Here is a 12,313-nt window from a genome sequence, read left to right on the forward strand (position 1 = left end):
CTCTCTCTCTATAATATAGACAACGCAATTGATAGAAAATCTCTCTCTCTCTCTCTCTCTCTCTCTCTGAGCACTAAGAACATGCAGATCTTCGTAAAAACATTAACGGGAAAGACGATCACTTTGGAGGTAGAGAGCAGCGACACCATCGATAATGTCAAGGCTAAGATTCAGGTCTTTCTATCCCACCAATTCATGAATACTTAATACTCTATTGTGATTTAGGGTTTTGATTATGATTATTGTTGATTTCATTGGCATCTTCTCAATTTCTATTAAAGACATTCAGTATGCTATATATTAGATGATTTGTGGCTTTTGTTGATCGTAGGTTTTTGATTGTTTTTTTTTTAAATAGAAATTACTTTTTCTTTGTTTGTTAATCTATATATTTTGGTCTATAGTTTGTATGCACAAGTCTCAACACAGTACACTCAATGGATTTAGGCAGTCGTAATATGGTAATATAAATTTTCTGTATCCTTGAAAGGTGCTGGGCTGCAGCCTTCCTCCTTGTATATTAAATATTCTTAGAATGAGAAGGGGTTTTGTGATTTTGCAGCTTTTTATTTTGTGCTGCACATGTTTGCAGGGTCGGCCCTGAGATTCCAAATATTTTGAGAGGCCCTAGGCAAACTTTCAAATGTGAGGCCCTAAATTTCACACGCCCAAAAAAAATTATAAGAGTGCGGAATTTTCACACGATACTTTCAAATTCTATAGGTAATTTAATTGTGCGCACGTGCATTGTGCATAAGACAACTAACTAATAACTATAATCTTCATTCATTAAATCTTCGTGTTCATTGACTAACTTCCTATGATCTCATTCATTAAATCTTCATGTTTATTGAGATTTTCTTCATTTGCTTTCGCATTCATATGTTCTTCATTCACCGAATCTTCAGCTAAACTCTCTATTTGTGTATTGCTCCTAAAAAAAATTAAGATTATCTCCTTTTTGAGATTGAATCAATTCATTTTTTCTTTTCTTTTTTTCATGCCCAGATTCAAATTTTCTTGTAGACATAATGAAATCTCTTGAAATCTAAATAACAGGAACCATAATCAACATAAAACTAGACTTCAAAAAATAATAATAATACTTTGCTTTGTTTAAAGAAAATATATATTACCTCAATATGCAATGATTTGATTCAAGTTCAAGGCAAATAACCTCACGAGATCCTAAGAAGAGTGTCCTGCTAGCATGTGAAAGAAGATCACAATTAACATAAAACGGATGGAGAATCAAAGAGAAACAATAATAACTAAAAAAAAAAAATCTAAAATCAAGCAGTTTGGTCAAATGATCTCCTGACTGGAGTTTTTCACTGGAATCTGGAGGAGAGGAGAGAAGACAAAACAGAGTATCCAAAATACAGTCCAAAAGTGGAAATGGGGAACAGAAAACTGCAGCTTCTTTTTTACATTCATTGTTTATATAGCTGCTAAAATTTGATGACTACAGATGACAAAAATATGTGGAGATGAGGTGACTATATATATAGGAGGATGAACTTGTAGTGCTGAAGAAGTAGTGGGACTTTTAGGTTATATGTGGCATCCACTATCATATATAGTTTTGTCTTTCACTCTTTATATTAACTACACTTTGTGTGTGTTTTTTTTTGGAGCCAATTACCCCTTTCTTGATTTTAGGATGAGGAATCAACTTTAGTAGCAGTGATTGATTGATCATTGCTACAGAAGACCTGTGCAAATTAATAGAAAAAACCATTAACTTTTGTTTTGTTAAAGCCTGCTCTTGATTTCCATGTGTTTGTACATTCTGATGGCAAGTGCTTTGACAGTATTATTAACTGAAATTCTAGCCGAACCAACTTCAAATAACATCAATAATGGTGCTATGTATCTTCATATAAAAGTAAAATATAAAAAAACCCTTAATTTGGCACTTTTAATTATGAGCAAAATTTAGAGTTCGAAAAAGTTAATTATTACCTCAACGGCTCAACCCACTAGAAGGGATCCTTAATTTTCGTAGGATTGAATGTGAAAATGCAAAAACTTATGAGGAAAAGGGGTATGATTGCTGCTGTTGTGAGATTGGAGTGGAATTAGGGAGAGGAAAAAAAAAGTACCTGCCATAGATTATGGATTCGATTGCCTTGAAAGACACATGTAGAAAGGCACAAATTTATTAAAATACTAAGAGAACCATAATATATTCATTCAGCTTTTGATAGCCATCACACACAGTGACACACACACAAAAAACCCTAGTTTGGAAGCTACTTTTCACTATTGGAACAAAGGTAAAGGCCCGAATCAAACGAACCAAAGTTAGAACAAATCAAATGATGACATAAACGAAAGAAAGAAACATATATAAAAGATTGATTCATGCAAATGGAGAGAGAAGAGAGAAAGAGGATGAACATACCTTGTCACCTGAGGCGATAGCGGAGGCTGCGTCCTGCGGAGTGTTGAAGCAGATTGTGTCGTCTGAAACTTGCCCTAACTTAATACTCCGTGTTTTTTTTTCCATCCCCTGTGGGCCTCAAAATTTGAGGCCCAAGGCGACCAAGACTTTTTTTTTTGTTAAAAAAGCAGCGACCAAGACTTGTCCTAACTTAATTTTTTTTTTTTCCATCCTCTATGGGCCTCAAAATTTTGAGGCCCTCTAAAATTTGAGGCCCAAGGCGACCGCCTTGGTCGCCTTGGGCCAGGGCCGGCCCTGCATGTTTGGTTCTGTTTGTTCTCTTGTTTAGAAGCTAGATTGAGACCTTTCTGGTTTCTAAAGAATCTAGATTAGTTACATTAGAGGTGTTTTGACTTTATAATTCCTACCAACCATGAGTGTTCAAGGATGGGAAAGTTTGGCACATTGAAAGAGATTAGATCGATGGAGTTATTGACAGAGATATCATTGGCAATGGTGTGCACTTTGCAATATGTTATATGATGCATGATCAAGCAAAAAAAAATTGAATTGCGTTTTCTCATGTTTCTTCTTGAACATCATGTTGGATGGTTGTTGTGGTTAAAACTAACCATTGAATTGGAAAATTGGTTTTAAGAGTACCTTTAGGATTTATTTTCGTTTCCCAGGCGTAAGTCTCGGATGATATAATGAAAATATCTGATGATTGAATTCATTGCTCTACCAATGAGGATCTCTGAAGTTATGCAGACAAATAAAATTGTGAAGTGGGCATAAATATTGCTAGTCATGTAGCTATGGATGTAAAAGAGTACCTTCAGGATTTTAGGATTGTTATTAGAATTATCTTTTACATTTTTTGATATTTTTCTGTGTTTATAATTGTTCCTTTTGTACGGATTTTTTTACCACCTTTCTTTGTGCTCGTTTTTATACGCAAAGGCATGAATAAGCGTACATGTGTATGCATACGACTTACCCACTTGAGCCAACCCTTTGGAAAAAAAATGAAACAATAGAAGTATAGAACTAGATCAATTAGCCAAGGGAAAAAAAAGAAAGAAAAAAAGAACTTGATCAATGAAATGGCCAAAAATTCAAGTGGTGATGCAAAATTGGGGCACATATTAACATGATTCTTTGACTTAGTCTACTTCCCATTTTTTGTGTTTAGTTCATGTAATTTTCTTGACTTGTCTTCTGCTTATTCTTATGTTCTATTCTTAAGTTCACTTAATAGTTTTCAAGGACCTGTTTTTCTGTTGATTATGAGCTTTGGGCAGTTCTATTACCATTGTGGCTTATGATTCAAAATAATCCTTAGTAAGATCAGCTAATTACCACACTACAAGCCTCACAGTTGGTTTTTCAAAGTTTTTTCTGGAATGTTACAGAATTGGTTCCTATCTGCATGTTTCTTTCAGTCATAGTGTATCTGTTTGTAAGGAAGAACCTTTAACCCCCTTACACCCAGTGACGGAGCTAGAATTTCAAGTGAGGGGGGGCACACTGTCAAAAAAAAAAAAAAAAACAATACGGAGTACACATACATATATATATATAACAACTATAAAATTCAAAAAGACAAAGAACAAGAAAATTATTAAAATATAAAAAGAAAGAAAAATGAAAGAACTTTAATAGGAAATAATTAAAAAGTTTCAATTGAGGAAGAAAAATTTGACTTTTTCTACTAAGGAATTTTAAGGAATGTGAAGAGTAAAAGAAAAAATAAAGAAAAAATAAGAATATAAATTTAGGAACTACAAATTTGAGGGGGGGCACTATATAAATTTTTTCATATATATGGAATTTTTTAAAAAAATTACCACATATATTATAGGTTGCTGACCAACTCAGGGGGGGCATGTGCCCCCCCTAGGCCTTCATTGGCTCCGTCCCTGCTTACACCATTGGCTTTGGTTATAACACTCTTACAAATGGCTGTTGCTTAATGTAAAGTTCTGTTTGGTTCTTAAATATTGTATTCAGAGCATTGTTTGCACTTCTCTTTTCCGTTCTCTTTTCTCATCCCCCCTTCTCTCTCTCTTCTTCCCTTTTTTTTTTTTTTTTTTTTTTTTTTTTTGTTGTTGTTGTTGTTGTTTTGGGGGTGGGTGGGGGGAACTTTATCTTGGAATGTGCAACTTTCCTTATTATTCTCCCATAAGCTGATGCATTCATTTGTAGCTAATGGTGTAAGTGTGTGTACCAGGACAAGGAAGGTATCCCACCTGATCAGCAGAGATTGATTTTTGCTGGTAAACAATTGGAAGATGGCCGTACTCTTGCAGATTACAATGTCCAGAAAGAGTCAACACTTCACCTGGTCTTGAGGCTCAGGGGAGGAACCATGATTAAGGTGAAGACTCTCACTGGGAAAGAAATTGAAATTGATATCGAACCAACTGATACCATTGATCGGATCAAGGAACGGGTGGAGGAGAAAGAAGGAATTCCTCCAGTACAGCAAAGGTTTGCATTTTCTCATATATTACTTAATTAGACCAATTATAAGTTTGTTTTAATCAACTTATACCTACTTGAGTGACTATCTAACTGTTGTTATATTTCATGTGTTCTTCACCTTAAAATTTTAATTACTGTTTGCTTATCTGTCTTCTTTATGTAATTTTGTATACTTGTTTGGTTGCTTATGTGTAAATTATGTTTACATAATATTGTAAATATCTCATAATGATTGCTTCTTATTGTGTGGTTGATGTATACCTCTAAAATTTTCAATTATATAAACTGGTTTTTTTATTTTTTAAATTAATTATATAGAACACTAATTTGACCAGTCATACATTATGGGTCAATGTTAGGCGGCTCATAAGCAACATATTTATACTTTTGGGAGAGGCCAAAATTTGACAATTGTGATGGATGTGCTTCAAGACAAGAAAGAATAATTTAGAATCAGACACATTTCTAAGATGGTTAAAGTAGTACCTATTTGAAGACAAAATGAGTCATAATTGGTTAATTTGGTTTGGTTATAGGCAATAATGCAACGAAGATGAATAACTGCACTTAAGAGTAAGAGTGGTGGTTTAAAATGAAGGTAATGTTAAGGGAAGGCAAGAAGTTGGCTTGTGGTTTGATTGATTTTACGACTTTAGATGGACTGAAATGATAAACTTTGATTCATGTAGTCGATCCCAAATAGTTGGGAAAATGTTTGTTGAGTTGAGTTTATTATGTTAGCCCATGTAAGTTGTCTGTGGCGATGATTAGAGAGGAACCAAACATCTCAGGTTGAATTCTTCCCACCTTTACCTTATTCATCTCGTTTTTGGGTGATTCACAGGGAGTAACCTCTATTTAAAATGGGTTGAGCACCCCTGCCGTAAACTATATATATATATGTGTGTGTGTGGTTGAGAGAGAGGTTTTAGCTGATTTTTGGGTTGAGCGCCCCTAACATAAATAACCCCTTCAGCCAAATATATGTAGAGAGAGAGAGAGAGAGAGAGAGAGAGCTTTTAGTTATATCACATGCATTATGTTAAAGTCCTAATCCTTGCCATGGCGTTGAAAACCGAATCAGTTCATTTGATTTTACTCCACCTTTGTAATTAGTAGGGTGCACACATTTCATTGTTAATCTATTCATGTTTCAACAGAATCGCCTGTTTCTGAATTTATGTGGCATTTGGATGACCTGTGAAATTCACATAGGTTTATTTTATTTTGCATAGGATTCAAATTGATGCCATTTTGTTATTGGAAAATCTCTCTGAGAAAGTTGACTGTCTAGGTTTCAAGCAAAGCCTGTGTAATTTGGTTACTGCTGATTTTTGGCTGTGCTGCAGGTTTTACATTTGTTGTTAGAATCGTTTATATACGGTCGTTTTGTGAGAAAATTAACGTATCCATTGTTTGCAGGCTCATTTATGCTGGCAAGCAGCTCGGAGATGACAAAACAGCTAAAGACTATAACATCGAAGGTGGCTCTGTACTTCATCTTGTGCTCGCGCTTAGAGGTGGTGGCATGTAGATTATGCTAGTGCTTGGAATTTTACTTGTTCAGCTTTTATTGCATACTAGTATTTGACGAATTACTGGGTTTGCAAGTAGTGTGTGGAAAAACGAAGAAACCTTCTTGTCAAAAACACCTTCTAATTGACTATCTCGTTTGTTTTACTCCATTGTCATTTACTATGTTTTTATGGTCTTTTTACATGCTCCAACTGCTTTTTTGTTAGTTTGTATGATGAATTTTGTGAATCACGACTTTCTGTGACTTGTGGAATCTGTGGAAAGATTAGAGAATGCTCATTATCAGGTTTCAGATTTCACATAATGAAAGCAACTAGAGTGAAAAGTGCTGTTATTATGAAGAATGGTGTTGTATACTCGTCATGGATCGTTATCTGGATGGAATGATTTTGAATGGATTGAACAGTTAGATTTTTTTTTTTTGTACTTTACTTTTTCAGTTTTTAATTCTTTTATGCTCTGTTTGGGTAGATGGAAATCACAAGAAAGAAAGAAAATGATAAGTTTTGGACAGCAGAAAATACAAAAAATTCAGGGAAAATTATTTTTTGGAACTTACAATAATACCCTTTCTTTTGTGGTAGGTTGTATGCTTTCAAACTTTTTTTATAACTTTTTTGAAAAAAATTAATGCTAAACAAATACATGATTGATTTTTTTTTTTTAATCCTTTCATTCACTTCATTTTTTTTTACTCTCACTTTTCATTATTAATTACTTTCACTTTTTCACTTCTCGCAGGGGTGGGACTTGGGTGGGTTGGACGGGCCGAAGGGTTAGTCCACTCAAGCCCAAGGTTCTAACACCTTAACCAATATCAAGCCCAAGTCCTGTTAAACCCATTACAACTCAACCCATACCATGCCACACTGGTTTTTGGGTTCTTTGGGTGTCATCTCATATTACAAATAAATAAACATTATAGAAACGGAAATGTCAAGTAAAAACGAAGAGAAGGGTATCGTGAGAATGGTAGATATAACTTCGAACAACAGTCACCAAGTAGGGTTTTCTTTGAGAATTTGGTGATTAAAATTTGTGAACTTCATAAAAAATTTCTTAATTAGAATTTGGAAAGAATTCAAAATCATATACTTTTTTTTTTATATTGTTTCCATAACTAAAATTCAATTAATATAAATAATTAAATATTAAATCACCTAGTTTTAACTTTATTTTACAAAAGCAAGGTATAACATTAAAAATATTATTATTATTATTATTATTTTGTATTTCGAGTTTCTCGGGTTAGTAAAATCATTATCTAAATCCCACCCAAAATAAATATGAATTTTAAAATTCAAACCTAACCCCAATCCATGGTTCCAATACCTTACCTCACCCAGCACGTAAAATTTTTCGGACAGCAATCGGGTTAAGTCCCACCCCTACTTTACAATAATAATTTTTAAAAATGAAGGGAATGGGGTTGGGCTTCCTGTGTTATGTTTGTGGTGTTTGGGTCAGTCGTATGGATGTGTCCCCATTTTCATGTTCTGGAATGTGGAATCGAATCCATCGATAGTTGATTTTGGTTTTTGAACCATTAATTACTGGTAAAAAAAATTGGCCTTTGGAGGTTGTCCAAAATAGTATGGTGACCTTAAATAAATAAATAAAACTAATGTAGATAATCCAATTCCCACTTTTACAAATAAGAAAATGGGCAAAGAAATTACATACATGGAAGAATATGGAAATTTTTTATTTTTTATTTTTTTATGTATATTTAGTAATATATTTGGTCATTAAAGCAGATGGATATTTTTTTTACTAATTGATAGAGAACAGTTTGATATTATTTTTTATAATCATGAATTTCTTTACCTTGAGTTTTAATATCAAATGTCACTTTTCATGATTCTAATCACTAATACAAAAGGTTATAGTATAGTGATATTTTCTCACCTTTTAAAATAGAAAATCGACAACTTAGTAGTACTTTCTCGTCTTTCAATGTAAAAAATCAAAGACCGTGATAAAAAGTATACATAACAAGTGAATGAACCGACTAAATGGTTTTTTTTTTTTTTTTTTTTTTTTTTTTTTTTTTTCAAGATTTAATTGGTTTGTGATACCAAATTATCTACTAAATATAAATAATATAATGTCACTTTTGAATTGAATTTTCATATCTCCCTTTATAGAGTCTTATTTTGTAGTTTGAAGTATGCAAAAGTACAATTGGAAAATGGGATACCTATCAAAAGCGTGGCATATGAAGCAAGAGTATTTATCTTTTTTATCAAATTATCCAACCTATATAGCTAGGAACCATTTTTAATTTTTTAAGTTATAATTAAAAGGAAACTTTTATAGAAATGCTGGCACTATCAGTGTTTTATAAAATCAATATATATATATATTATTTTAAAGATATTTTAGATATTTTAGTCGATATCAAGTTGGCTGCTTTTTTTTTCCCCTCATTTTTATGGTGTGAACATTCACGATATCAAATTGAGTGCTTCGTTTTTTTAATTTTCCGCATTTTTATGGTGTGAATAGTGGCCTCCTAATGAAATGACACATTTGATCGCTGTCCCTTGTCAAAACCTAATCTGGGAACAAATTCCATACACCCGTGTGTTGATATTTGTGTCAAACCCTATACCGCAAGCCACACATAAGACGCACGTCATGCATATGTTGTCCTCTTCTCTCGCATTCACACACACATTCACACACATTCACACACAGTCACATATCTAAAGCTTAACACTCGACACAAGCCATGCACGTGTTGCTCTGTCTCTCTCCTAGACTTGTTGACTCATAGAAAGTCATGAATGGTTAGTGAAACTCTACTGGCCCAAAAAGAGATTTCAAAATTAGGTACCAAATGGTAAAAGCACTTTAATGTTAGCTTCCCTAACTGATGACTTAGGGATGGATTAATCAATATTATATTAACCAAAGTAATTACACTTAAAAGACTTGTGAGATTGCATGCTGCATGAATACGTCATACATACATATACATATACTTGTGTGTGTGTGTGTATATATATATATATTATATATATAGAAGTTGTCAATGTTTATAATATTCAAAAGGCACTAATTTGGGCGGGTGACCTAAATCCCTGGACTTTGCTGCAAATTTGTCACCCTAGTGGTGCCTTCATTGACATGGACATGCTTATAACCTGGACATGCACGCCATGAATCGCACAACATTCAAATTAAATACATCAACAACATTTGTAATAGGGTTGTGGAGCTAACATTGATTTTCATGTATACAGTATTTAATTGATAAGGAATTTTATTTCTTTTATTTATTAAAATTTTAAATACGCTTTTATAATCCGTACATTGAAGCCTGCATGGGCCACGACGTCCGTAGACCTACTCACTATCAACACTGATGATGTACCTTAAAATGTGGGGTACCCTATAATAAAATACGTTCTCCCTAAGGTCTACTTGGTACCATTTTGTATAACGCATGAAAATTGGAGGTTGAAAAGGACAAATTGAATACAAACTTAATATTTAATACATTGAACTATATTAAACCTCCCCTTTCTATTTGTATTTTTCACTAAACCTCTATTTTCTATTTTTTTTTTTGTCAAAAAACCTCCCTCAATTATTAGAGGGGGGTGATTTAACTAACTATTAGAGGGAGTGATTTAATTCTCAAATATATATATATACATAGCAAATAAATTTCAAGGAAAAAAAACCTAGATTTTTATTAGGAAAAAAAAATTAGGCAATATTTCTGGTAGTGTCCCTTTAATAAATCTATATAAAATGAAAATCAATAAAAACTAAATAAATGAATGCACAATATAAATCTCAAATATATATATATAGCAAATAAATTTCAAGAAAAAAAAAAACCTAGATTTTTTTCCTAAATAAATTATAAAAAAACCTAAATTTATATTGGTCTGAAGACTAGATGGAAATGAAAATATATTTAAATAATATTTAATGATACATATTATATATACCATTATATTATGATACAAATTATATATAATGTTATAATGATGGGTGAATAAAAGAAGTTGAACAAGAAGAAGAGTACATGTTGTTGCAATGGTTTTTTTTTCCAATATAAATCTAGGTTTTTTTTCTTGAAATTTGTTTGCTATATATATATATATATATTTCAGAATTATATTGTGCATTCATTTATTTAGTTTTTATTGATTTTCATTTTATATAAATTTATTAAAGGGACACTACCAAAAATAATGCCTAATTTTTTTTTCCAATATAAATCTAGATTTTTTTTTTTGAAATTTATTTACTATATATATATATATATATATATATATATGAGAATTAAATCAACCCCCTCCAATAATTAGTTAACGAAAGTTAGTTAAATCACCCCCTTCTAATAGTTGAGCGGAGTTTTTTGACAAAAAAAAAAAAAAAAAATTTAGTGAAAAACACTGATAGAAAAGAGGAATTTAATGTAGTTCACCTTATTTAATATTATATTCACAAAGGGAATTTATTTTTATATGGTTGCGTGCGGCCTACTTGATGATTGCTATAATATTATTATTTTTTTCATTTCAATATATATATAAATAATCAAAGGCATTTTATCTAGAACATTGAATCGGTGCTTTAAAATTTGAAATCCAAGCACTTTCTTGAGCAAAATTAAAGGGATTTCATTCTCAGTGTCACAAAAATGGTCTTAATTTTTATGTATATATAAATATATATTTTTCCCGTGATGTAGAAGGATGAGGATGGAGTGAGCCGAACATAACACTTAGAGAAATACTATCACTAAGTTATAATTTTTATAATAAAATTAATATAAATTGACCGATCTTAAAAAGAGTCACGTCTCACGGTCCATGTACCAACTGAAATACAGGTCACCTCACAAATGATCCTCATTGACTGGTTGATACTTTCCGTCCTTCATTTCATTTTTCATATGGAAAAGAAATGTCATTAAATGCACAAACATGGAGACACTGAAAAATTATGGGGTACTTTGGGGATAGTGTACGAGCATTAAATAATATATAAACAGTAGTTTCTCATAAATACTTGACATGTATTTATTTCAAATTATATCATCATTAAATTATATGTTCTATAAAATAGTTCTCAACAGAATCAGCAAGGCATTATTTGGTAGCATAATTAGTATACTGCCTAACTCCTTGAGCAGGTATATTTGTATTCGAGTCTTTCTTCTCTTCAAAGAAATTTTTTTTTATTAAACAATCTCTATATGTTGATCAAATTATACCAAAATTTATGAGATTCAATTCAAAATTTGAGATAAAGTGAATCCATTGATCAAAAAAAAAAAAAAAGTAAATTAATCTCGATTTAGTGAATTCGTTATTGAGACTATATTTTATGAGATTGTGATGCCCTGACGAGGTTTTATTGTGTAGTGACTCGAATTTGAGAAATACTATAATCAACCTATCAGTCTGAAAAAAAAAGAAAAAAAAGAAATCTGTTTTTCTTCTCTATTATTATTATTTTTGATGTTATTATGACAAGATAAAAGATGATGAATGATGTGATCTTTATTCAAACCAGCAGTTCAAATTCCACTACCATATTTGTTGACAAATATTGTAACAGCTATACTATAAAGTTGTGATCTCATTAAGGCTTAAAATGGAAATTAACACTGGTTTTAGTAGGCTAGCTAGATAAATATTATGGTTTTTAAAACTTTGGAGAGAGTGTCAATTAATCCTAATTAGTGAATAGTGGGAACTATTTATGGTTCATTAAATATTTAGGTATCTCTGTTAATTTCCTTTCCATTATTTATTGCATAGAAAATCATGGCATGGCCCTTGATGGACTGTCAACTCTCTCTCTCTAGTTTCTCTCTCTACCTCCTCTATATATATAGAGAGATAGATATAACCTGTTTGTGATTAACATACCACC

The 12,313-nt window shown here is 31.9% G+C and overlaps 1 protein-coding gene and 1 long non-coding RNA gene across 2 annotated transcripts; one reads left to right on the forward strand and one right to left on the reverse strand.

The window, feature by feature from the left end:
• LOC132312365 (ubiquitin-NEDD8-like protein RUB2) lies at window positions 1-6,553 on the forward strand. The gene is made up of 3 exons (XM_059810707.1): window positions 1-174; window positions 4,620-4,879; window positions 6,296-6,553. The coding sequence occupies exons 1-3, from the start codon at window positions 82-84 to the stop codon at window positions 6,405-6,407; spliced, it is 465 nt and encodes a 154-aa protein (XP_059666690.1). The 5' UTR covers window positions 1-81; the 3' UTR covers window positions 6,408-6,553.
• Window positions 577-2,470, reverse strand: LOC132312368 (uncharacterized). The gene is made up of 3 exons (XR_009483250.1): window positions 2,408-2,470; window positions 1,137-1,202; window positions 577-653 (listed from the first exon to the last, which is right to left on the reverse strand). It is a non-coding gene; the product is annotated as an uncharacterized LOC132312368 (long non-coding RNA).
• Window positions 6,554-12,313: the final 5,760 nt, after the last annotated feature.

The sequence above is a fragment of the Cornus florida genome, unplaced genomic scaffold, assembly GCF_030987335.1.
Source record: "Cornus florida cultivar Cherokee Brave unplaced genomic scaffold, ASM3098733v1 CherokeeBrave_3.0.0_Hap2_Chr06, whole genome shotgun sequence".
In the NCBI taxonomy this organism is placed as follows: domain Eukaryota; kingdom Viridiplantae; phylum Streptophyta; class Magnoliopsida; order Cornales; family Cornaceae; genus Cornus; species Cornus florida.